This window comes from Andrena cerasifolii, chromosome 5 (genome assembly GCF_050908995.1).
Source record: "Andrena cerasifolii isolate SP2316 chromosome 5, iyAndCera1_principal, whole genome shotgun sequence".
Lineage (NCBI taxonomy): Eukaryota > Metazoa > Arthropoda > Insecta > Hymenoptera > Andrenidae > Andrena > Andrena cerasifolii.
The window spans coordinates 8183736-8211485 of record NC_135122.1 but is presented as its reverse complement, the minus strand read 5'-3'; the positions used below and the strand labels follow the sequence as shown (position 1 = coordinate 8211485).

Below are 27750 nucleotides of genomic sequence, written 5' to 3'. Positions count from 1 at the left end.
GCTGAATTGAATTCCGAAACAGTCTCGATCTGATTGTGGATGAGTATTTCCGTGCCGTTCTTGCCCGGCAGCCACGCATGGTTCAGTGCCAATGATCTTCTATAATTCCCTTAGAGATCGCTTTTAACGAATTCTACGTATTCTCGGAAATGGTAACTCCTGGCCAGGGGGCGCGCAAAAGACGCGTATAGCCAGATGATAGACGGGGAGTCATTTTCAAAGAGCTCCGACTCGAAGGAGCATTCCGATCGAAAAAGTATTAAGGGTGGCTCACCCCCGTGCCGGGGCGTTTAACTCTCCGATTGCTTTGACAACTTAAGCAGGCCCTTAAACCTTGCTCGAGCCTCGATGTAATTTATAAGCGGCCGAGGGGTAATTCCGTTGGGGACCGTCAAACTGCCATGTGGCAAAACCCCCGAGGGAAAGTCAGGGATTATACGGTGATAAATAAATATGTACGTTTATGCAACAACCACCGTGACCCGGGGAAGCCTGTGCGCGTCGGACGCTAACATGTATCGCGTCAAATTTCGATTCGGTATCCTGCGCGAGCACCCTCCGTTAAATAAACAGAAATTAAATCCGTTCGGGGGTGGCGAACTTTGACCTCCGGCGTGAAGCAAACAACGTCGGCTCCGGTGCATCGAATGGTTCAGAATCACATTGCTTTATTGGCAGAGAATTTAAGAATTTCAATTCTGAATGTTTAAGAATATGTTTCCCCTTTTATTCAACGAAGGGTGAAAAATCACGAAGCAAGAGAATTCAAGGAAGAGGAGACTGAAGAATGAGGTTTTTAGAAGATTAAAGTGGGATTTGCAGTAAGTGAGGTAGGGCTGTGAGAATTCTTTGATAAATTGCAGTTCGTCTTGTTAGTGTTACATATACTTTTTACAAGAGCTGGAAAGGAAAATTGATTTAGAGCACAGCGATTTTTATGCTTGTGTACTTTTATTACAAGTAGTTACGTAATCGTTACAATACATGTTACGTGACTCAGTAGCTAGACTTTTACGGCAAATAGTATCACAACACGAAATATACAAGGAAAAGCACAGACGAGTATCTTTTTACAGCTGTGAGAAAACTCATACCAAACTTACTCTTACATTGCAGACCTTATCTCAGGTAATCTTAGATCGTAAACGAGGGAAATGAATAAAGAATACAAAAGATAGGTCAGTACATTCTGTCGTTCAAATGTGAAACAAGATTTCGTCGTGGTTTCGTAGAAATCTTTCGGGGGGAACAAAACGACTTGGTCAACACGTCGAACCTAGTGTTCGATAAACATTTCTATAATAAATAAATGTGTGTGTGTGTATATATATATATTTTTACGCAGCAACTGAGTGTCTCCCGTTCGGTTTAGATACCGTTTAACTGTTAACTAATTGTAAGTATTGTAGGTATCGATTCGTTACCTTTCTCGAAGTATCCATCGTTATTCGATCTCGGTCTGGCGGAAAAATGAAATCGTCAGACGAGATCGTAGATTCATCAGAGGCTTTTGCTCGGGGCTTTATCTTTAGGCCAAACCTTTTTCACACGTAGAAACGATCAGTTCCAATCGATCCTCCCCAGTTACTTGGTTTACACGAGTTTCCATTTATTTAGTGAATTTTTCCCGAATCGTTGGTCTTGAAATAATGACATCCGTGACTACGCTGCACCTAAGTTACTATAGGTAGGGTCGTTGGTAGAAGAAAGTCTCTCGTGTCGTATGTTAAGAAACAGTATTACGAAGGAATCTGAAGCAATCCTGTGACACGACTAACTCCTTAATCGTTCAGCTGATGTCGACTAATTCCCGTAGTCTAATGTCCCTTAAAACTCGACCATCAATACCGTCCAAGCAGAAACGAGTGAAGTGCATCACAGAATTAGTTAAACATTTCGCAGAAGTTATTCCCGACGCCACGAAGTCAGTAGAGTTTATCACTTATTCGTAAACTGTAACGTGGCACTGTACAAACATCGACCTCCGGGAAACTTCTAAACATTCCTTCCTGAAAGTCCTCGGTGCGTACACGTCCTTAATTTTTGTACATATCGCACAAAACTTTCTCCATGGGAGTGTTGCCGATCGTTCTGTGAAAGTATATCAATTCCACCCTGGAGGCTGGCACTGACCTCAGCAACGGTAGCAACAGCAGTAACCTGCCGAATCGCGCTGGACTGCCAGGTTGCTGCGCTCGGGCATGTTGACCTAACATCACTTGTGCCTGATCCTGCAGGTTCTCTATCTGACTGGAGTCCTTCAGGCCACGGGTTTCTGGAACACAAGCGAAAGCTGCTGTTCTGGGGCTTCATAGTAGGGTACTTTTCCTTGCAATATTTTATATTCTGTGTTAAAAAATATATTCCAAAGAGGATATTTAGTATCATGTAAATTTGATTTATTAAATTTTATGAGCCTTGGAATATTACATTAAATGATATGTTCCTTCAGACTTGGAAGATTCGAATATTTGTAGGGGCATTATTTTTAAACGTGCCGTGCACGTAATGTCAGTTGATTTTGATATAAGTGTTTCCCATCGTTTTTTGAGTCGCGACCTACTTTTATAATATTCAAATAACCTGCGACCCGCCCACCCCTATATAAGGTAAGGTAAATTTAATAAGCTAAAGAATACACATTAAAAATATATATTTCAGAATATAATTCTAATTTAATAATATTTAAAAAAGAAAGAACGTGGCGAACCCCCAGAAAACACTTAGCAACACACAGGTTGGAAATCACTGTGATATAAGTTAGAAGTAGTAACATTAGTGTGAATACTAACCTGGTCTGAATAGGACTATGGCCTTCATGCAGGCGAACTCTGCAGGGTCGACCATGACAGCCTTGTATCTCTGCAAGGTGTCGTGCAAGTGCCTCACATCTGCTGCCACCTGACTCGGTTTACCCGTGGTGGTTTGCATGTGGATTCCAGAATGTGGGTGCGGATGAGGCGATAAGGTCAAAGCAGTTAGTTCTGCGGAGTTGAAAAGGGGCGACGATTCGAGTGGAAGGCACCACTGTACCGCGTTCAGGAGGAAAAGCTCTGACCAGGCTTCCTCGAGGAGTATCACCTGTCACAAAGGCGAACATTTAGACTGTAGCACCTTCCTGTAATCTTTCAATTTTTGTTCCCACTTCCCGGGAATTAAGTTCAAGTATTTCGATGTCCCGCTAAAAGCAATTTGGATAATCAGATGTGTGTACGTTTTACGAGATTCACTCAAAAGATATGATACCACATCTATGAATTTATGAGGACCAGTTTAATTACGAGGTACAAGTGATTAGATGAGTACTTTTGAGTGTTCCTTAATAATCTTTCAAGCATGATCTTGAGGTTAAGATCTAACATTATCATAATTATTTCTAGGTCCTAGGGACTTTCAAATGTCTGTATGCTTTACCATACCCACGTCGGAAAGGAGTTAGGAATGGATTTACGTTCTGAATTGAGCTCAAAGTACCTGGTCTCTGAATGGCAAACTTGCAAAGGACGGTAGATTCTTCGCCCATTTAACAGCCATGAACAATAGCCTCGCGCTGGTTTCATAGACCGTTTCAGCGCTGGCAGGCGAGTACAGCGATGGGATCACAGGCGGAAGTTGCGTGCAACCACTTCTTTGAGGTGTCAATGGTTCTTCGTTAGTCACGTCTATGCTGTCTTCAGACGCATTTCCTGTTACAAAAGGTAGCAAACAGTCTCAATAACGATTAGAATAAAAAATAATTACACTGATATTAATCGAAATTCAATAGAACAAAGAGGAAGAATAATTAGAAGAAAAAAATTGGTGCCCCTTAGAAAGAAGATATTAAATATAAAGTACAGAAATTTGGAGACAGCTTCGCAATCTTTTTAATGTAAATTACTCTTGTCCTCGGTAGAAGACTTCTTTCCAACCCAACAAATATTTTTAAAGGTAAGTAAAAGGAAGAAGTAGGGATATAAAACTGATAAATACCATCCTCGTTATCTTGTCGAGATGGTGTTGGAGGGTTCGTCGAGTTTGTCGTTTGCGCTACGGTGGGTAGAGGTAATGGTGTCGTGTATCTCGCCATAGCCAGAGACACAGGTGGTCTGAAAAATCAGATGTTCCGGTATTTTATTCAGGGCTTTAATCAAATCTTTTCCCTGCCTTATAGCTCTTTATATTAATATTACAAAGTTAACTACAGCAATTACGCGATACTTTTCAATTTCCTACTCCCGTATAGCAATGAATTTTCCTATCAATATTATATCGACAGAACAGATATTTTCACATCGGGCAAAAAGGGATCAAGCGCAATTGATATGAACAGAGCGCCACCAAATCGAGCTTCGACAATGAACGTCGATCTTTTTAGCGACTCGCTGCAACTTGAATCTGTTCACACGCGAGTTTTGTTTACGCACTTTCAGCGTAGGTCGCGTAGAATTTTCGTTTCACCGATTTCGGGTAGGTAGGTGGGCGAAGATAGGCTCTAGAGCCAGAAAGGCAAACGTGGTTTTGTCATCTTTTTCGTACGACTTTTCAGCGGAAACTTTAGAAACGATTTTCTATCGGGATTGTTGAGGAAGCTGAGAACGCAAATGACGTTGTGTGATAAAATTGCGGTTAATGTGCAAACAAGGCAGCAAACAGTCAGTACATCGGGGCATAAGTAAGCAAATTTTCAATCCAATAACGACGCTACTAAAATTTCCACAAAATTTCTGATTCCTATGAATTACGGAATTCTTGGTGTACTCCAAACAGCTAGGCTCGAGTTATTATCCTCGACATGGCTAACAATCATTTTCTATTTCACCTAACTTTCATCGAACATTGTAGAGAATTTTCGTAATTATTATTTTTGTATAATATTTCATGTCGCCTCTGTTCTCCTGCTATTTAATACTAAAGAAGTGTTTTTAAACTCATTCGATGCACGATGGACTTCATCATACCATTATAGTACGTCCGTAAACGATATTTAGCATTACTTTTCTTCCGCATTTGCCACTCAGAACACCAAGTTTCTGAACCAAGCTATCACCGTCTTTTAAACAATCACCACGAGGGCTGCTACAGGACGTCCGGGCAAGGTGGTTCCACCATTGCCCGTTGCATCATCGAACATGGCGATCCCCACGACCAGAAACTTCGCCAATTGCTACATGGAGCTGTGCAAGCAACAACACCTGCGTCCTTTGCCAGTAATCTGCGTGACGCTTCCCAACAGCTTAGATTTCACCACCGATCGTGTGAAAATGGACGACTGGGGCCCGATCTTAAATTCCCTGTCCCTGGACCGCAGTCTGAGGTCGATCAGCGTTCGCAGTAGGTATCAATGTCGCAAGCCGTTAGAGGAAATCAATTCCGAAGACAAAGCGAGGACAATGGGCAAAGCACCGGTCGTATTGTCTCGTTATCTTCTCGAGTGGTTGTCCCACAGCGTCGCCCAGTGCATCAGAAATTCACCAGCTCTTACGAACTTGGAGATAGAAGGCATACCGTTCCCACCGGACTGCTTGGCCGTGCTGTGCGTCGGTTTGTCGCACACGCAGACGCTTCGATACCTGTCCCTTCAGCGCTGCTACGTAGGGAACAGCTCCTGCGAGCTGCTGTGCCGCACCGTGGCCGACGTTCCAAGCATCAGGTCCCTGAATCTCAGTTACTGCGACCTGACTAGCAAATGCGGGCCAGCTTTGGCGGCGGCGTTGTCGAAGCAGAAGCTGCTGCTCTACCAAGACACGTGGAAGCAGTCGCTGAGGTACCAAGAGCCGAACCTCGAGGCAATGCCTGGCCTGCGTCGCTTAACATTGAACGACAACCCTCAATTAGGCGACGCAGCGGCGATCGAGCTGATCGAGGCGATAAGGGACAGTCTTTGGTTGAAAGCATTGGACATGCAGCGCTGTGGCCTGTCGGATAGGATCGTGCAGGAGCTGATGGAGCTGCTGGATCACAACACCACCTTGAACGTGCTCGACGTCAGGCAGAACGCGAACTTGAACGAGGAGATTGTGAAGATAATCATCAAGAGGCTGGAAGATAACAATGCCGTCACGAAGTCCGAGTACAGGTGGCTGGCGCTGCCTCATCAGGATCGCAGAGTTGCATCAGCGGGCACCAGGAAGAGGAACGAGAACGAGAACCACGGGAGAACTTTGTGTAGGCCGCGTAGCGCTATGTCGGAGTTCATCAAGAGGCCTTATCAGGCTCCCGCGAGGAAAACGATCAGTTCGATCAACGCTGCGAAGAAAACTAAGACCAGGCCGCACGTACCGCCGTTCAAGCCAGCCGGCGTTCAGCAACGGCAGCACAAGCAGCAGGAGATCGTTCAAAACGGACAGTCGAAGCAGAAGGTAGCCCTTCATCTGGACCTGCAGTCTCATATTCAGCCTGTCATGGGTGAGCCGTTGAAAAGCACTGAAGACAATCAAACGTACGAGGAGAGCGCCCCACCGGAAACTGAGAGGACGCCGAAGAACGTGGACCCGACGAAGGTGGACGCTGCCACGCAAATGACAGCCAGCCTGGAAGCCGAGGACTCGGCCAGAATTCAGATGGCCCAGATCCAATTAACGGAAGTGAAGGCGGAGCAGGATCGTCTGGTGGAGGAAATGAGACGCAGCGGACTGTTGTTGGCCGAGGAACGGGACCGACGGGAGGCCGCCGAAGAGAAGCTGAACGCGATGAAGAACAATCTGACCGAGTTGGAGAACTGTCTCAGGGAGAAGGAGAAAGAGACGAGCGGATTCCTGCTGCTTAGCCAGCAGTCCTGGGAGGAGATTTGCAGCTCCTTTGATAGGCTTTTGGAGACGCTGGACAGCGTGACGACGAACCCGAACGCGAGCAGGAGGGAAACGACAGAGGCGGCCATTGTTAAGGCCGACATAAAGAGAAGGGTGGCCTCCGTCATCCGGCAAACGAAATCGGAGAATTGGAAACGAGGATTCATCGTGAACGTCGACGAGAGTGACACGATCAGGTACACCGAGCCGATCAGAAAGTTCGCCAAGTCGGAGAGCGACGTCAGGGGCACTTTGCCGCCGATCTCCACCATGCACTTGGAGAGGAACATAGGGGACAGCCCAGACATCGGGTCGCCCCCGTTGGAGAGCAGGATTTTACGTCACGACTCGAGGAAACCGGCGCTGTCGCCTAGGGAAAGGGCGAGGGCGTTGTTCGCCCAGATCGTTCGCGGAGACGCTGTACTTGATTTCTTCAACCACGTGGATTAGCCACGTGATACTTTCGATTGATAGAATATATTATCGACATCGTATGCACATTGTATGCCGTCCATCCATGAAATAGTCACTGATATTTCAGTCACTAAGGGTTCCCATACAGTCCTAAATAAACCCTTATTGAGTTTATATAATTTCAACATTCACTCTAGATATAGATCTGAGTGGATAAAGGAGGACCAAAATATACCAAGGCGAATTGTACTCTGTCCTGAATAACCGACGGCTACGTAATCATAAAATTAATCACGTACTGTTTATTTAGTGATTTCGCGAAAGGAACATTTCATCGACAACAGCATTTAGAGGACAACAGGGAACAGATCCCTTAAAACTCTGTGCATTTCACGCGACTCTCTTCATATTTTCTAACGTTAAACCGCATTCGTCGCTGCATTATCTTTGAAGTTATAGCAATCCAGAAGGTTAAACAAATGAAACTCTGTTGTGTTTCCCATTCTCATTCACTCTGCTGTTCCATCGTCATCCTCGACATCTGTAATCGATGCAGTTCTCCAAGCAAAAGGAAGCCTTTGCACAAGACAGAGCGTAGGATGAATGATTGCGAATATCTGAGAACGAGGGTAAATGGTGCATTCCTGGCGGTAAGTCTGAAAGTGTCTGGCAGAGCAGCGTGGACGTTGAGTAACCAAGGAAGAGCTGGTAATTTCGAGAAAGCGTCGATATCGACGCGGAGCATCGTCGAGAAGCACGCTCGCCCGTCGCTTTTAACGTTCACCCCTTGGCGCTTCTATGGATTTTCCATTAGTTCCAACCTGAGTACCCGGTTACCTGAAAAACGGTCAGCTACGGGCTACCAGTCAAAGGTAATTTTTCATGATAGATCACGCTCGGCGTGGCGTGTCGCGAGCGAAGCCTGCTCACGACGGCGAAAAGTATGCTGCTCTGCAGCAGAAGATCAAACGTGCCAACAACGTCGTCGGCTCTCTTGCTCTTGCCGTTGCTCCCGGTGAATCGCGGTGATTATCGATCGTGCCGAGACCTCGATGTTACCTTTAATCCCCCCTCCCTTGACATCTTGGTTCGCTTTAAAATTCACCGTGGCTTTGTGTCACTTAAACGCACGCATCGGGATGACCCGCGCGAAAATACACGCTACACTCTGTTCTTGGAAGTGGAGCAAGGTTCTCGGGCGACGATGACCGGTGCTCTGCTACTTTGTGAGCTTTGATCAAAGGGTCTTCAGCAATTGTGAACGGAGTTTCTAATATTAGACTACGGCTGACGTTAAAACGGTGGTGATTTTGTTGACACTATGCTCTGACGTATTTAGGATGCTTAGAAGCCTCGATGCAGAGTTCTTGGATGATTTTGATTGTGGTCGATGACATCAGATTCTAATTGACAGAGCTTTGATTTTTGGGAGTAGATGTTTAGCTTCTCCGAGCTGGAAGGGCAGGAGGCGTGTTTTTAGTGATAGTGACGTTAAAGATGAGGTGAGTTTTGAGACGTAAAAATTCTTGTTAATCACTGGAGGAGTGTTAACTCTCGGAAAGCGGATGGTTGGAGTGATCACGCGGAAGTTGGCGCCTGGGTTCTTTTTTATAGAGCAGTAGAGAAGTAATTGTTTCGATTTCTACAGTTTTTTTTATTATTACACTCGGTAACGTTACCCTTGGACCCCAGATGACCCACCACCACCGGCCGAGGGTTAAGGAATCGTCGATAGATATTTTACCGTTGACAAGAAGTATGTAAGTGAAAGATTGAAAGAATTAACTCACCCGAAAACGCCGACGGCCACGGCAGCCTCTCGAAGCGCACGCTCCTGGTCCATCTCGACGAGAGCTTCTGGTCTGATGGTGGCAGTGTTTCTGGGTTGCCGTTCATTCTGCACGGCTGCAACAGAAGCGCACACCTTCGATGTAACGTCGATAACAGGCGTTAATTGCAGCCACGAATTAATTACACGCTGGTAAATTAACGTGAACTGTTCTCCTGCACCGTCTCCCGCACGTGAGCTATTCCCGTTCATCCTAATGTCTGTGGGAATTTGAATGACACGACTCGTTAAAACAATTTTCATCGAGCTTTTGATAAATCATGTTTTTTACAGCAAGGAGAATTCGTTTCATCAGAATTATAATTTCTACGTTCGTATACACTATTTTATAAATGGATTCGTTGATATAATCCTCCGCAATTAAAGATTACCGACATCTTTGAATCGGAAAGAATGGGAAAGTTGGTTGATCCTGGTGAAGGAAAATTTGAAATAATAATGAGAGTAATAGTAATAATAAGTGCATTTATTAGACCGTACATACAAAAGGAGCATGTACAAATAATTTCATTTAAGAAATCCTCCGATAAAAAGAGTTGGAGAATCACGTTGAAAGCGTTGAAAAATACAGTAAAAGGATTAACCTAAATAGCATCAGATGCATGTAACTGTGTTATAAACGCTTCTTCGTTTTCATTGTCTTGAAATATATGGAACTAGCTTTGCTACACGGCTTCACCCGAAATTTTGATTCTATTTTTTGTTGAAAATAGTTACATTCATCTAGATTAGTCAGGCATAATGAGCTGAGGCACATTTCATGATCGCAGAGTTTATCGTTGAAAAGTTTTTAGGCGACAGACAAACACACAAACATACAGAAGCTTTCTGCTTTATATATTAAGATAACATGGGGACACATGTTAAAATATCAATACTCCATCCAATTTGCTTCTCGTGTTTTCCACCATTAGCCCCACATTCACATTGCAAACATACTCGTATGTTATCCCTCGAAAGCTGCAATTCGAAATGAACCTTTTCTCTTTCACGTAATTTCCACCCTTAATAAAAATAACCGTCCATTTATAAATATTGGCAGCTCGGATGGTTCCATCGCGCAGTTCAATCGAGCTAAAATTAAGTAACGATAGTATAATATTATGCAATACGCCGATTCCGCCCTCTCGACGGGAAGCGTGTCGCGAACGTTTCCGAGGGAGACAAAACGACCAGTCAGACGAGACAATCGACGAAACGGGCTCCCGACAACCGTTCAAGAAATATCCTCCGATAATACGATCATTGCATAGAAAGTCCACCCTCCCCCATCCGAGGGGGGAGTTCCTTGGTTATTGAAATATTAGTGGAACGACTTGCCAGCTCGTAGAGTTTTGCCAGATTAATCGAGGAACAAACGTTTGGCCACCACCCTCTCGTCAAACTCACGTAACGCGCCGTTATATCACGCTGCCGGCCTGTGACTGACAAGCGTGAATTTAGCAGACGTGCAGGAATCACCCACGTTTATTTTCTGTATATATTGGCGTTCGGTAACTCCCATTCGACTGACAACCAACGGGATAGCATCCTCTTCTGGAAGATCCTTCAGCATCGCGGGGAATGGCATTTTTTGAGCCCCCACGTACATTGGCAACTAAGATCATCGAAGTTTAGTCACAACATGAATTCCAGGCGAAACGCATAAGTTAGTGAAAGGTATGAAAATGTACCGAAAATGAATGACTCTGTGTTGAAGGGAACAGTGATTTTATTTCTCGTGTTTCAATTGCAGCTTATATGTTTAACTTTTCGGAACACAAAGTGAAGCGAAGGGAACGAAATTTGGAGGAAAGTTTCTTCAGGTAAAAGCACTTTGCAAAGCTCTGGCATTTAAATCACTGTCTCCAGGGTCATTGGATCTTCTCACGGCAGACTGTTACCATTTCAACTCGCAACCCCTTGAGCACTAGTTTGCTATCCGAAATGAAGAATTTCCACGGTGGCACTTGAAAGCAACTAAGAAAGTGCTGTCCAGGGGGTGGCATTTCAAAGCTTCATCGACTTCCCGCGAAGGGGTACACCGACAGAACGCTGCGACTCCACTTCCGTTCCCAGGAGACCCGTGACATCGGCCACATGTTAATGGCGCCGCGATTAGGGCACTCAGTGGTGTGTAACGGCGGGCTGAACTTTTTTCCAGCTTCCCTTTTAGCGCGGCACGGGTGCACAGTAATTTCGTAATAATAAAAAGCGTGCTCGCTTTACCTCCGCCGTGCTGCCTGCTGAGCGGCTTAATAGGATCCTCCTACTTCGTCAAGCCTTTGGCATCGGCGTCTCCCTTTTTCGCGCGGTTTCTTCCCATCCTTTGCCCCCTCTCGCTTTTTCCCTACCGTTTACCCTGCCGTCGGGAGAAGATAAACGCCCTCCCGCGGTCGCGTACACTCTCCGCCTCGTCCACGGGGACATTTTTCTTCCCCGTGTTACGCGCGCTTTCCCTTTTGTCTTTTTAACTCCTCAGTCCGCCTATTTTCACACCACCCATCTCCCCTCGCCTCTCTCCTTTTATCCCCGCACTCTGCGCCGTCTGTTTTTCAATGCGTGCGCGCGATTAAAGTGTCCGCGTTAAGATTTCCAGCGGCCACGCGGCAAACCACTCTCCAATAGCGACGGCTCCGAATTCCCGCAGCTTTTTCATCCGAAGCAATCGGGGCGCAACGCGATTCGAATAACCGTCAGTGGAGGAACTGAATTCCACTCAATCGGAAGGTCCAGGTAACAGGGATTCGAGCTGGGTGTCCGTGTAACTGAAGTTCCGCTGTAACGAACAGCATTTCCCAGCAATTCCTCTCAAATTACGATCGTTAATTCTTTTCATCCAACAAAGTAGAGACTTCTCTAGCTGACCGTTCGGAGCCGTCCCACCCCTTTCGCGCCCGCCGCCGTCCAGCTTCACACCGGGAGAGATAAACGCCCTTTTACAGACCGTTTCACTCTCATTTGCGTGAACCTCGCCGTGGGAGGTCTGCCTCCCTTTTTCACTTCGCTCCTTCCGTCCCGTCTAGCTGTCCCTTTCCGACGTGCACGCTCTGACACAATTTACGTACGTACGTACGCCCTGTTCTCCGTTCCCCCCCTTGCGTTTCGCCCGGATTCCGTGTCGTCGTGCTCGTGTACGCGCCCCTCGCAGACAGACAACGGTCCGGGCGCGCAAGATCTCCGCGTTACGGTGATCGGCCGCGCACGTTGCATACGTTTATTTCCCCCAATTAACCCTTCGGGGCTCGTCGAGGGCCACGCGACCGTCGCTAACGACCGCGGTGTTTATCGACGGCGAGCGTCGTTTCGACTACCGCGGCGAACCGCACCGCCCCGCGTGCAGCGAAACGACGGTTCCGTGCGGTTACTTTGTGCCTCGCCGCTTTGCACACCGATTTTCATTAAATGCCCACAAGAACCGTGGTAATCCTGCTTGGCACGGCTCTCTTTGAGCTCCTGCAGCTGGATGTGTCGGGTTTGGTGACTGGTTAACTGGGCATTGATCGCAGTGGAAGCTTCATTATCTGAATTAATAATAACACACGCTGTTGGGATGACATGGAGGAGCAAGTAGTTTGTCCCGAGACTTTGTGGAAATCTCAGTGGAGGAGCGATTTACAAGGCGATCCTTTTCGCAGCAGGTTGCCTAGCGAGCAATCGAATCACGGGGCCAAAGAAGCTCGCGCCAGTTTCGCGTCGCCGCCGAGCGTAACTCCCGACTCTCGAAAATCTAATTTCCCGGGGACAGGTGACGTTTCTATGGAACGTCGTCGGGTCTCGGGTTGCTAAGGGAACCGGGATCCAATTGGAAGTATTTCTTCTTACGACGTCAAGTTCGGCAATAAGAAAGTTGTTGCTGCCCCTCTTGCGAGGGCGGGCAGGGGAAAGAGGGCGAGATGGAGGGAAAGCGAAGAAAGGGAAAAGGGGGAAATGCTCTTTCGCCGTGGCAGGTGCGACCCAGGCTCGCTGAGAGGCATTAAGAGTTGAATCGAAGGCTGCCACCAGAGCAGACTTCCACCCGTACCAATCACTCCGCCTTTATCCAGTTATTTATGTCGCGAACATAAAGGGCCTTAGCTTGTTCTTTTCCCGGGGTCGCGGGCGTTGATTCATCCCCACAATACGGGCTCACCTGCGGAAACGGGTAATACGAAGTATCGATAACCGGTGGCCCAGGGAACGCCGCTTTTCGCGAAACTTCCGACGGATATTTGTCTTCTTCGTCGGCGACGAAAGACTTTTCTCGAGGGAGGAAACAACTCTAGAGATGCTTCCTTCCGAGCAGAACGGCGCCGGCTATAGATACCTAAGCTCCCGGGGCGCAAATTTGTAAAAGGTTTTCGACCTCTGCAGTGGTGCACTTTGCAGTTTCTTATGCAACAGCGAATTGGACTTTGCTACCAAGTGAATCATCCACTGCAACTGGTGGAGCGAATGAAGCACTGGTAACGAGTTTGTAGGAAAGTATGCGATGTGATCGTAAAAATGAATGCTTAGTATATAAAATATAGTAGTAGGATAATAGAACTTTTCTGTAGATCTGTATATGAAACAGAAATGAGGAATAAGGTGAGCGATAAGCTATGGTATTTCTAGTCATTGAATTTGTGAATCTTACTTCGACTGGTATGAATTTCTTTTTCAAGTATGTAGTGGGAATTAATTAACGATTTGTGTCTGATTCGTGAGCATTGTTTTCGGAATAAACATGAACGCCTTTTCTTGAATATGTCTTGCGCGATTTATAGCAGTTACAATTAGAAGTAGGAGCGAGAGTTTTAATTTCTGTTCACTTTTGCGTGTGAAAAATGCACTTGAAAAATTCCTGGATCTTATGCAAGCTAGTGATGTTCATTTGAGTGAGGAATCTTGAAAGACTTTAGTTAATTTTATAAAGTGGAGTAAGAAGAAATTGTTTTATGCTCACCGTATGGCGTCCATGAAGTGGAAAAGACATGTTCTTTAAAACGTAACAAAACAAAAGATTGTTTATTTTTTAAACAACTATCTTCCATTTGTAAAATATCGTATATTCAATATCATAGTTATCAAACACTGTTTGACAGAGAATTCAATAGTCCTCAAACACAGATTTGTTGCTTCCGCAGTTTTCACATCGTATGCATAAAGTATCTGAACATTTTGAACAACTTCATTATGTTAATGTTTGATCTCAGAAGATGGGTTCTGAAGAACGCACGGAAAAGTACACGTGACGCAAGTTATCGATGCGTTCGCCTTAAAGGAACATTCTCTCCTCTGCGCGCAGAGGAAATAAAAGTAGAAGTCATCCGAAATGTATCAAACTTCATTGCAATTCTTTCACCATCAAGTGCCCACTAAACATTATATTCCTTTCAGACTAGTGAATAAAGACGAATGATACGTGAATAAGGGGAAATGATAGGATAAGTTGAGTGAGGCGCTAAAACAAATCCTCCAGCTAAATATTCGATTAAGTTACTCACCATCTTTATTCATCCCCATCTGCATGCACTTCTTCAGGCGACACGCTTGACACTGATTTCGGTGAGCTTTGTCCACGACACATCTTCCTGTACCGGCTTGACATCTGAACATAAAATTTTGCGAAACGTAAGAAGGTTCCAATGAAGAGCCTTCGTAATCCACATGCTCTCCGCTAACATTGTACAAAATTAATCCCGGCACGAGTCATCCCCGCAGATTTCTTTAAACCCTTTTAACCCTCTACTCAAAAATTTTTCCAATCACGTATCCTTTCATCTTCGTGTTCTAGGTCGCCTATGTAACAGTCGAAATGCAGTGGAATTCGCTTCTGATTCAAAATGCCCACCGATTGCAATACGAAAGCGAAGTTCCGCCTCGGTAGCGTTGAAAATTGAGTGAGAAAGTCTCTGCCCCCGTCGAAATCGATCGATCGTTGACGATGACGTTTCACCGACGACGGTGGCAACTTGGCGGCTGTTGTCCCTTTCGAAAGAGACGATAAATTTCGAGCGCACTTGCCGGAAATCCTGGCTGCGCACTCAGGAGTTGGCGTTAAATTCAATTACTTTCATTGTTGGGCTAACCCTGTTATCCCTTCGTAGCTGACTAACGTAAAGAGGCGACAGCTCGAGGTCACGTACCATCTTCTTATCCCTCTTAATTTCATCCAATCCCGTGGTAGCCCCGTGCTACTTCGTTTCTTGGGGCTTAAAGCCACATCCTCCCTTCTTTTTCTCCTTGTAACACGATGGAGCATTGGAGTGAAATATTCTGCACCTACCACAGCCCTTTGTCCTATATAATCTTTAACTTTCTCCTTTCCATTTCCCATACTTATCAATCCAGCGAATAATGCCTAAAACTAGTCTGATAGATAATTCCACACTTCTCTTCCGTTTGAAATGAAACTTCATACACTTCTACGAATCAGCACGAAGTGCGTGGAGACTATTTCTCTAAACTATAAGTGGCTGAGGATCAAGTATCTAAAAATTCTGCAACTCCGATATCGTACCTCCTCAGGAACTATGAAACTAGCCAGAAACAATCATTGGAATGAAATTCATCAAGGTCCCCGGTGAGCCGTGACGATCCAAGTCTACCTTAGCACGAGCGACAAGCAAAGAGTTAACCGCTCGTTGTTCCCACTGGACGCGGCAGGGAAAAAAGATCGGCAGAGTCGTAATTCCAGAGCGATAGCCTGGGGCTCGATCGGTGAACTTGGGGCGGTGGATCGATTCCTGGGGGCTCCGTCAGCGTGATTTTAACTAACGTCACTCACAAGAAGGCGGCCTGGATCCAGCGGTGCGACGGAAGGACGCCACCATCCTGGAACTATCTTGTCCCGAGGCGGTGGCGTACGAAAGGCACCGAAGGGTGGCTGCGTGCTGCCGTGCCAGCGGGGTTCCTCTCGCAAATTGATTTGCGTTCACACCCCAGCGAACCTCCACGAGGTGGCTGGCGGGCAGCCGCCTGGCCGGGCTCACCCCGTGCAACACGGGGGTTACACCACCCTCGGCCTCCTCGACATTCACCCTTCAGAACCACATCATACATTTATTTACGCATCTCTCTATTCTTCGAATGGCCGGCATTGTTTCCTTCATCGAGTTACCGGAAGCATGTGCTGCCTGTTATCACGCCCGTCGATCGGGCCGCCGGATGATTCAATGACTTAACCCCTCTGGGCAGCCTCCGCTGGGTTCCGCGGGATGAAAGGAGGATGGTTCATCTTGCGGGAGATGTAAATGAAAGATGAGAGTAGAGAGGAGGAACGATTTAGTCGGATGGTTGATGATGGTGGGAGGAACAGCAAGAAAGTTGGGAGCTTTAGATAGAATATTTGGAAATTAGTTGTGTGAGTACAGGGGAGGTTTTGCAGGTTTAAAAGAGGAATTAGAGAGGAGCTTTTTAAAGAAACTATTAGTTTTTGTTACACCTATCTTCTTGTTCGTTTCAGGGTGTATTTAACGGGGTAGTTGAAGTTATTAGGTATCTGTTAGGATCCATTCTGGGATAGTTGATTTTGATACTTGTATTCGTGGTGTAAAAAAGCTAAATTTTTTATGGGCGCAAGGGAATAAGAATTATTTGGAGCGAAATGGATCCGAACACGGCCCATTGTTAGTAGAAAAACATTCGTTCCTCATCATCAGAGGGGGTTGATTCATTGCGCGCGAAATTCAAGTGTGGCCCAATGGGAGTTGGTGAGAACTCTCGATGCAATCTGGACCGTGCCCGATGTACTTAATTGCATCTAACCGATCCGTGAAGTTGGAGTTTAATCCGACGATTATAGTCGATGCGCTGCCGCGGTGCATCACGTCGGGACGCATCTGTCGCGGTTCGTCCCCCTCTACGAGTAATTGGTTATCTGTGCGGAGGCTCTTCACTCTTTACCGCATTACGGTTTATTCGACGAGGATTGATACTAAAGGAAGAGAATAAAAAAGCTCTACAATGAGATACGTTTTGGGATAGAGGAGATAGCAGAGTTTGGGCCGTTCCAGGCGAGACACTTTCGTGGATCGCGGTTAGTATTTAGAATATTCTCATCCTGCAGAGGCAGAGCAGATTTAGAAAAGATAGGGGGAAAGTGGAGAATGTGTGAATGTGTTCGAAATAGCACTTGTAAAGAGAATTTAATTTTTAACTCTTCTGATACTCTTCCAAAGTGGTACAAAGATGTATAAGCAAGTCCTTTATCAAGATTTTGGATAGAAGACAGCATAATTCTAGGCACGATCGAAGAAGAAATAATTCTTCGTGAAAAAGCAATCAATCCAAAAAAGTAATCCGAAGGACTGTTAATCCAGTAATCCGAAATGAAATTTCTTCATTTGTGATTTGGTTTTGGGTGCGAGTGTGTTCGTGCTCCCCTAGATCTTAACTGATAAATCTGCAATCAATTATTTCTAGCCACGTTCTACTATCTTATATAATTCTCGATTTGTATCGAGTTATTGCGGTGATGCTACACAACTGAATGTCACAGGGAACGCTTTCTTCATCGCCGCTATTCAAACAGATGGATAATGCATAGTGAATGAGACATTCGTGTGTAAATAATTTTTATTACACTTATATATTCACACGAAGTGAAAAATATTCTTCTCTTTGTACCTAGAACTGCACCCCAGTCTCCAAACTTAACATTCCTGTTTTTCCATAAAATCGTCAAATATCTCTGACAAAGGCTTCCCGAATCAAACCATATCGATGGCTTAACGCACAAACACAGTATGTCCACTTTTTATGAAATTTGAGTTTTTATATGCAACAAATATAAAAGTCACATTTATATCTACTTCATAAATGTGTGAAAAATAATATTTTTCTTCATTGCATGACTCTGAATCTTATGTACCATTGTACGTTCGAACCTGTATTTCGCGAAAACGCTAAAAGTGGACATACAATATTTGTGCGATAAATCATCCATATATCCTAATGATTCACGAGTAAAACGTCATCGCCGTCTATATACCCGTATATAAGAAATCGACGCACTTCCTTCAAAACCCTCTGCAAATATTCCTCCCCTTTCAAGAGATCCAAAAGTCTCGACAGTGTCCAAAAGTGCCTCCAGCTATCGTTGAACACGGTTTGCATCCCGGTCACGCGCGCAAAGCGTCCGTATCTTTGAGCATTTATTTTTCAAAGACCGCGCGCGGGGGTTAATAGTTTGTATATCGAGCACCCTGGCGTTGTGTACCTCCTCGACGGGTTTAACGGGCACAGCTACGGGTCGCGTGTTATATCGATAGTCACGTACGTAGCCAAAGGGATGCGCGCACACACGGCGGCACAGGGGCTCTCGTATGTGGCCCCGGTGTAAAACGGATTGAGCGTATCAGACAGCGATTCCGAGTTGAGAGGGATCCGATGGAGATGGATGGCCGTTCCCAGGGGATGGTAATAGTATGCTGTATACAGAGAGCGCCGGGTTAGGTGGATAGGTCCTCCAGGATTCAACATTATGCCGTTCCGCATTGTTGCCTGGTATTACGATGAGCCCACTCGACTTGGACCACATGGCGCCACTGGCTGACCAGTTTGACATTAAACGCCATGAGAGGATTCGCTGACTAATTTCGATCTGATATAAGACGGGATTTCGGCCACTCGCGCAAGCCTCTGGGATAAAAACTTCGAAGCGATCTTGGGATTAAATGATACGCTTGCGACTGCGCCGGCTGTTGCACCGAGTTGCTAACATTTCTGCTTCGCAGTCGATGATTTAATAATCTCAAAAGGCATTCAAAAAGGCACTCGGCAAAAATAGAATGCTGCAGGAGCTTTTGGAATTCAACCCTTTGACAGTTTAATAAAGTTTCAATTTCCGGTTCTAAAATAATTCCGTTTATGCTAAAAAGTGTAAAAAGCATGTTTTACAAGGGGTAGCTTTATTCCTTTTTTCCTTTTTTCTTATTTTTCTGCCCGTGCCTCACGCGAGCTAACTGTCAATGGGTTAAAGGACCGCGACCCCTTATTCTTTTGAGGCTTCACTTCCATCCAGTCATAATGATTAATCGACTTCGGGCAATGAATAACATTACAATCTGAAATCGTATAATTTTCAATTAACTCACCTGTAAATCAGCTTCCGCCGGACGCTTCTTTTGAAGAAACCGCTGCAGCCATTGCATGCCAGGATGCCGTAGTGTTTCCCAGAACTAGTGTCACCGCATACCACGCATATTAAACCGAGGCTGCGCGGTGGCTTGCTGCCATGTTGCGGTTGCTGCTGTTGCTGCTGCTGTTGCTGGTGCTGCTGCACTTGCCCCAGCAAATGAGGGTGGCCGTTCCCCAGGGCGGTTAGATACGGTGACCTCGCGAGGGGGAAATCGGTCGGTATTCCTCTACAAAGAGGAACAGGGCACTCCTGGACCGATCTCGAGGCGTAAGGATCGTGACTCGACGTCGACCCTGTCGCTCCTAAAGGACTGTACCGTTCTGGTAATCCTGGGGAGATTACGCTGCTCTCTCCCGAGTCTGAAAATTAATGCCACCTCTGTTATTCAATCGCTCGAATAAATAATTTCCAGCGAAATTCGGGATCAGCGATGGCTCTTGAGATACTTTTTAACTTCCACAGTCTGAAGTGTGCAAACTTCTTGGGCATTCTATCAATGAAATAAGAATTACATTTTGCAGGGGATGTTAGTTTCACAGTTGCAGATATATTTAAGTGATGTAGTGAGAGTTCCATTGCGGCAAATTATAGCCACACTATTCCACTGCAATTTCTACGCGATCAAACTTGATTCATCCTATTCGATCAGCTGGCAGTTACGCTCAGCTAATCCCAGGAATCTCTTCAGCGCGCTCGTGTGACCAACCCCAAACGGTGCACGCCACTTTCCACCCTTGATTGATTCTCATGAGGCGGGCCCGACGGGTGCGGCGAGCGCACATAAAATAATTGCGCGCTCACAGTTAACGCGCAAACGATATGGATAGCCACGAAGTATTTACGAGCCAGTTAGTCGGTGTTTGTAAGATATGTGACCGATTAAATTGCCAGATCTGCGGATAGAATGGTCCTCACTGCCTCTTGCAATTGTTAATGAACGTTGACGAAAGGCGACTGTCTCGTCGAAAAAGAACAGTCGCGAATGTTCAATTTTAGCTATTTAATTATATTCGATTTATATACACCACCTCGTGAAAGTCCGCGAATGAAGTTTTAAAGAATCTTGGAGAAGATTTGCATTGAGAATAAAGCAAGGAATGGTAATGTTATTCCATCGAGAACGAAATTTGTACGAATGATAGATTTTTCGGCGGAATCACCTCTGGATTCACTGTGCCTTTTGTCCCCCAGAGACAGGAGCGCTTTCTTTTCCGCATCCCTCAAGGCTTACTGACTGAACAGCGAGGGCAAACAGTATTTACATCGAGAAATGAGTTCGTGAAAACCATAGGAGATGAAGAAGATTCGGTATAAATATTTATATTCTCGGAGAGGCCGTAGGAGGAAAGGAAAGGTGAGAAGATTCTGTGGTGGGTGATTTCAAACGATTCTTTCCTTGATTCATCCCCTAGATATATTCTTCACTTCTCCTTTCATTACTCATCTTAATTGTAAGATTTACTTTTGACACTTCATGCTAATAGCAGGCTTCCGAAGACTTAGTGAAATCACAGAAATGGTCCATTAGAATTCTGCTAATACTTTCGTGACTGAGCAAATACATATTATTCCACTGAAGAGTTTTAAGACACTGCTATTATGCCGTTTCAATTATACGTTATATAAATAAATTTCGTCGAGGCAGTCGCGCGCGTTAGCGTCATTAATCGAAAGATGGAAATGCAAAGAGATCACCGGAGGACCGTTGAACATCTGCGTGATCAACGAAATGTGATTTCGCTCCTCCACTCGGGTTTATTAGTCACGCTGCCAACCCCCGACGACGAGGCGCGAGATCTCTCCCTGAAATCGTATTTGTCGACTGCCTCGTACCTCGGTCGAAAACTCGTTCCAGTCTCGTTAATGCCGCGGGGTCAGATAGGATCCATTCGAATTACCATGCGAATCGACAACAGGTCGATATCGGGTTTTAGGGTCCCGCTTCTAACGCACAGTAAAATAATTTAGCCGTGCCCCAGTCCGCAGAGTTATTTAATATAGACCCAACTCGGAACGCCCTTCCCCCAAATCAACTGCATCGGTGTATCGATTTAATCATTTCAAAGTCGTGTGACTGGTGGGATCAGAATTTTATTGAGTGTTTAAATTTGATTGGCGAAATATACTGTCTTCTGTGTTTAAGAAATGAATACGAACACTCGGTGTTAGGAGAATTTCAGAATATTATATTCGAGGATATTCTGAATAAAAAAGGGTTGACTATTATTGCAAGGAAGGGAAATATTTTGTTCATCATTGCACACGTGGCTGATTCAAAAGATAACAATTTCACACGCGTGGTATTACTAAATTTCATTGTAGATGCGAATCGTGCCTTATAGGATGACTTTATCGTACCAGGCCCAAGAGATACGTATCTTTAATCGTAATCAATGATCAAGCCCGTGGAGCACGTTCGAAGCATTCGCTAATATGCATGATCCAGCTACCGGCAGGAAGAATTCAATCGTATCGTTTCGTCGTTACAGTTACGGGGGATGAACCCGAGGCGATCTTATTAATGCAACTCACGTAACGTCGTAAGCGTGACGGCTTTTCGATCTCGTTAACACCCTAATCCCGACGAACACGCAGACACAGGCACAAATTGCGACACGTGAAATCTATTCTCAAAATGCCGACGAATGTGGTCGCTGGGAGAAATTACATCGACGTTAAACGGAATTGTAAGTTCACCTGCAGCCCCCTCGTCAAGGAAATTCCGTCACAGAATCTATTATCGCGTAGATTCTGGAAACTTGAATTAATTTTATGCAAAATCGATTGCAGTGTTCCCTATAAATTTATAATTGATAGTTGACCTCACATTCATTGACATCCAAGAGGTCGATTTGCAAGAATATCTGATATCAAACTCATACTCTTCATATAACAAAACAATCTAACCCATTCCTCATCCTAATTCTATAATTAAGAACGTAGTTAACAATTTCTTGTAACCCTGTCCAATCAGAACTACATACCCCCATTGCTCCAAATCACAGCCCCCTGAGCAATCTCTAAAGCTCAGCCGAATTCGGCGTGAATTAAACAACCAACATGGCCCACCGTTTCTAGCCAACATCTTGGTCCATAAAGCTGTCGAATTTTCGCAGTCGACGGTCTACGTACGCGACAACGTTACGCCATTAGGGTAATCGAATCTCTCGGCGGAAGCTCGCGAAATGCCGCGACTGCCAGGGGTTAAACGAGAAGAGAAAAAATTGTGCGCCCGTATGGTGGACGGTCGACGGGTTCAAACGCGGGCTACACTGTGCACGTGCATGTGTGCGCGTGCAACGCGAGCACGCAAAAGCAGGGGCGTCAAATTTCATTAGCATATCAATGCTGGCGGATGGCGAGGCGCCACCTGCGCCCCTGTATTATGGGATCATCGAGGAGAAACTATGGCAGGGGTTACGGGGAATGATGTACCAGCGAAGGGGATGCTGGCCGGAAAGCTCGAAAAAAAAAAAGGATTTCGTAACTACCAGCGACCACTTCGGTCACCCTCTCACTTCCTCTCACCCTCCTCCCACTGTCGACTAATTGTTACCGCATTAGGGAGATGCGTTGATTTTGTCGTCGTCTGGGATTGCGTCTGGTATCGACCTGATTCTCGTCGACAAACATCTGTTCAGATGATTTTTAGCGGCTAAGGAAGACTGCACCTTTTGTGACTGGTTCCATGCGAATTTTGGGATGGGGTTGAATATGCTGGGAATTTTGTCAGAGAAATGGTACAGTGTCACTATATTCTTTGGATATTTATGTACGGAATATGTATTATAGGAAGAAGAAGATATTTCAGGAATATTGGAAGAATATTCTCGTTGCATCCTTCGAACTACAATGTAAGTTTCGCGAGTCCTCAAACTTAACGTTTTATTTTGTTTAAGGATGTATACCGTATGAATTGAAGTGATATGTGTTTGGTATGAAAAGTACACTAATACACGATGGTGAGTTATTGCATTCTTACTCTACTCTAACCAATTTGTTCGATAATATTGCAAATTGATAATAAGAAAGTACCGTTGCTATTCTACGACTTTTGATGTATAGACAAAGTCTAAATTTTACGAAGTTGTAGAACAAAATCGCAGCAATATTTGTGAATGGTAGTTCAGTGTTGCAGCTGTGACAAGTTAGATTGTACGGCATCAATTCAGATGCGCTGCTCACAGGGCACAATTTCTATGTTTCGTCCAGCACCCACGAAAATCGCGCAACACTAAATTCTTTGGGTCATTCGAAATCTGATTACTTTAATGGTATAATTTCGTTGGCTGCGTTCCACCCTCTTTTTCCACTCACCACCCTGTGTCTGCTGTACGTAGAAAAGTGCGTCCGGAATAGATTTACGTGCAGTCTGTCTGCAGCTTGTTGAATAACGACGTGCCAAAGTGAATATCGACTATTTTACGGTTGTTATGTTATGGGAAATGTTATGGGTAAGAGTTCCTTCGATGAAACAGTCTTCGGTAACAGTATACTTTTTTTTAGTTAGATGAATCAAGCTACAAAGTATACGATCAAAGCTACCGCACTCGTGAAGTATTTTAGAAGAACATCCAATTCAGTACATTACTACTTAATATTATTAAATCGACGTAAAGTATCTCAGAACCACATAGTAAGAACTCGTAGTTAAAGCTGTTTTATGACATTCCCTGTTTTCTCTCTCACCCTTCAATTATTTAAAGATTAGTAGTGATATATTCACAATGACTTACCATGTCGAATACTCAAAGGACTGGCAGGGCTTCTTGGATGATCTGGCGGGGGTTCAGTCTGCGGTTGCTGATGCTGATGTTGGTGTTCCTCTGATGCTGTAATCGTCGTTGCCCCGTTCATGGTGTATTAGTAATCATTCCACGATGAAGAAAAGGCAATGTACTGTAACATGTGTCAATCCACAAATATTACTCCGTGGCAATTATCTTACACTAATCTCAAACATCCATAGCCTGCCTACCCTCCCTGTCAGCAGTAGCAAACTATCATTCTTTGAAAACGAAACAAGTTAATGAACTGAATACCCGATCTTAAAGCCTTTATATTCTATAAACTCACTTCCCGTTCACTGACTCACTCAGGTAGACGAATTACTATCAATAACCTGACGATCGATTTTAGTCTGAATAGAAGGCAAATTACTAGAACGTAAACAAACTTCTACCGAACAAACTACTTCTTCAGACTACAGCCACTCATAAGACGTTCCCAACGACAAACCGCCGCAAAGATCCCCTCACCTGATGATAAATCTCCAAGAAGACAGCTCCTCGAACACCCACTCACAGCCACAGTCCAAACTGTCCAGTGTCACAGCAGTACTCACAGTTTCTCACACTAACATCGCGGAACGAATCACCTAACGAGTCCACCCCTTAATACTCCACTGTTTCATCACCGACGGATCGCGAGAACTGTTCTCGACCGAACGGTAGCGTCGTTCTAAGAGATCGGCGCGAGACGGGGGACCTCGACGGAGGGCTGCGACCGAGTCAAGGAGGCCAACAACGACAGATGACGTCTCGAAGTTGGCGTCTCGGCGAGAGATCGACGTTAGCTCGACCGCGATCGCCCCGTATCGCGGTGGTCGACGTCGTCGGTGGCTGCAGAGGTATCCCGACGCCGAGCGTCCCGCGAGCTCGGGAGCCACCGATTGGTCCGTTGGCACTTTTGAAGGCGGGATCAGGAGGCAACGCCGGAAAAACAACAAAAACGAGGAGCGGGAGGATTTAACCTATAGCCGGCACGTTTGACGTGGCGCTTCGCCGACGACGAGCGTCGCGGCGCCTGCGCGCACCCCTCCGCGTCGGTTGACGCCTGGTCGACGACGCTCCAACCCCCCACCCTCTGGCCACCGTCACCAGACGACGCCTACCTCCACCCCCGTGAACGTCGTGCAATTGTTGATCGTTGGCTACGTGGTGGTAGTGTAACTCGTCCCCTTTCCCTCTTCCCCCTTAGCAAGTCTTTCCCTCTCACCTTTTCATCCTGCACCCATTTTCACGGGGATCGAGGTGAAAATGCTCGGTGCTTCTGGCTGGAATCAGACGCACCGTGCAACTGGAGGATGATTGAAAAAATGTTCTTTGAAACGTGGTTCGAAGAGGGACGCAGTTCATTTGAGGTTCACCTGCGGGTGTTTCTCTGAGTACTTGATGAATCGGGGGATTAAGGGTGTAATAGATCTTGCTGGGTTCGTAAATTGGTTGCTCGAAGTGTTTTTTATCGTCTGAGTATCTTAAACCACGTCAAGGATATTCCATTGTTATCTGGTGACGTGTAATTTCATTTGTATGCTTGACGCGGATATGGTTGACCTATACTACTTGCTACAGCCGTTCCCCTTCGTACAAGGGAAAATGATCTCTAATAGTGAGTTCTTACTTGCTACCATGCACAGTTAACCATTAGTGTCTAAAATTGTCAATAATCCTCGATATTCATCGACTCCTGCAGTGTAAACTCAATTGCATTTAATAACGCCAGGCCAGATCTCGAACCCTACATCTAAGACTGTAACAGTACAAAACAGTAACTAAAAACATCACTGACAGTATTTATAGCAGTGAATGCAAAACTGATCTCTTGACTCTGTACCAGTATCTCTGATTTTGATTACACAGCGGAAGAGTTCTGCCTAGTTGCTGCGTCGAATATCTCCGTCAGCAACGAGCAACGTCTTGCATCCCCGCGACGTCGTTGGGACAGTCGGGATACGAAAAGACCAGTTAACGGAGCAATTAATCGTTCGATCGAACTTCCGATTCCTGAAGTGTTCCCCCGGACAAATCGAGCGAAATCCACTGGCTGCCGGTGGGTTTAACGGTGAACAGTCGCAGCGGTCTGTGCAATAGCCGTGGTGGTAGTGGTGAATTCCGGCCGGAGGGGTTGCCAGGTCCGCCATGCTGGATCCCTACCGCCGAACGACCCTGTGGTTTTCCAGTAATCGTTGCCAGGGGTGCAGCCAGGCCACCTCACCCCCACCAACCCCTCGCGGAACACGAGGCCACGCCCAGCGGTTCGAAAGCGGACCAATGACGCCTGGACGTCGCGACGCTGCCGTCCACCAATAGGATTACCCTCTGATACGGTCTTTCGCTTGTCAATGACTGCTGCACGACCACCCTCGCTAGCTCTCGCTGGGGTGCTTTTCAATTTCGGGGCCCCCGCACCCTCATAAACGCAGCCAACCGCCCGACCACCCACACCGACACACCAAGAAAACCGTCGGAGGGCATCGATACGCGGCCACGTACACAGCAAGACGCGCGAACCGTGCGATCGGGCGCTGCCAGGGGTGGACGCAGCGAGGGTGATTAAAAATGATACCGCCGGGGTGATGATTCGATATGAAATTGCGCTTGAGTCCAAAGTAAGCGGTGCCCCATTAACGAGCACGCCCCTTTTATCTGGCAGTCATTTGTTGTCAGAATTCTGGTAGTTTATAAAACAGTGGGGGATGAAAGATTACATGTACTTTTTCAAAAGTGATGTTCCAAATATTCGTGTTATATTTAAGTGTACATTTAATTTGAAAACTGCGAAGGCCAGTCGGCTGTTTAATTCATATTTCATGTAAAATTCGATTATATATTTATGCATGTCTGGAGATTCGGCCGCTTACCTTGTAAAGGAGGGGTTGAAGAAATTATGTATATATTAAGTTACATCTGAGATTCGAATACATAAACTTTTACAAATTAGTTAAGTAACTTATACATGAATGTTTCGAATACTCAGAGTACTTCTTATTTCGACACAATATTCTTTCGCTTTTGAGGAAAGTTTAACCCCAGGTTCCAACGGTTCAGCATCCATCCATGCCACCACCACACCTGAAGGCGGTCTATCAGTCATCCACCAAGACAGGGTGGAGGATTCACGTGCAGATGAACGTCATAGAAGGTGCATGCACGTTTATGAATATATTCGCCAAGCGAATCGTGTACACTCACACAGGGGCGATTAGTTAGAGGGGTGAGTTAGGTTTGTACAGATACGAGCGTGGCTTCAACTCGTGTACGTGGGTTCATAAATAGAAGCAACCATCCATCTACTGATTAAAACGAGCGGAAACACATATAGGGGATGAATAAATACAGACGTACGCCGGAGTATAAATGGAGGCGCGCGGACGCAGGCGCACGGTAAATACATGCCCATCAAAAACAGTTTTCGCGTGTACACGGAAAAATGTGCGGACGACAGTTAGTTAGCCAATTATTCCGAGCAGTTAGTTTGGCAATTATTCCCTTCATTGGTAGAGTCATGGAGAAAATGATGTTGATGTTAAGCGGTAGAAACCAACCAAGTCTCTTGCTAATAAAAAATATCTGAGACTGTATTAGAATTAAGTTATTAATCTGCTTATCCAAGAATAATCCTTCTCACTGAATTCCCACATATTGTTTCTAACACGAGTAAAAGAACAACTGGTTTTATTAAAAAATTCTGTTTCATCGAATACTACGTTCATTAATTACAATATTTCACACAGTAACGTTACTTATATGTAATTATGCAGGCAGAATATGTTCACTGCATACTGAAGACGAATCGCTTTTCGTTCACAATGAATCTTCTTTTCTTATTAAATGAAGAAAATCTTCTTTATG

The 27750-nt window shown here is 45.4% G+C and overlaps 2 protein-coding genes across 3 annotated transcripts; one reads left to right on the top strand and one right to left on the bottom strand.

Annotated features, from left to right (window-relative positions):
• Positions 1-942: 942 nt before the first annotated feature.
• On the bottom strand, positions 943-24745 carry LOC143369061 (photoreceptor-specific nuclear receptor). Of its 2 annotated transcripts, none has more exons than XM_076812482.1 (9): positions 24194-24745; positions 23854-24016; positions 19074-19476; positions 14481-14584; positions 8975-9089; positions 3973-4088; positions 3475-3686; positions 2793-3081; positions 943-2275 (listed from the first exon to the last, which is right to left on the bottom strand). In XM_076812482.1, exons 2-9 carry the CDS (start codon positions 23972-23974, stop codon positions 2037-2039), a joined length of 1599 nt encoding a protein of 532 aa, XP_076668597.1. In that variant the 5' UTR covers positions 23975-24016; positions 24194-24745; the 3' UTR covers positions 943-2036. The 2 variants fall into 2 exon arrangements, with proteins under 2 accessions (XP_076668597.1, XP_076668596.1); XM_076812481.1 differs by having other exon boundaries at positions 24376-24745.
• Positions 5112-7276, top strand: LOC143369060 (uncharacterized). The gene has a single exon (XM_076812480.1). The coding sequence runs from the start codon at positions 5112-5114 to the stop codon at positions 7218-7220; it is 2109 nt and encodes a 702-aa protein (XP_076668595.1). The 3' UTR covers positions 7221-7276.
• Positions 24746-27750: the final 3005 nt, after the last annotated feature.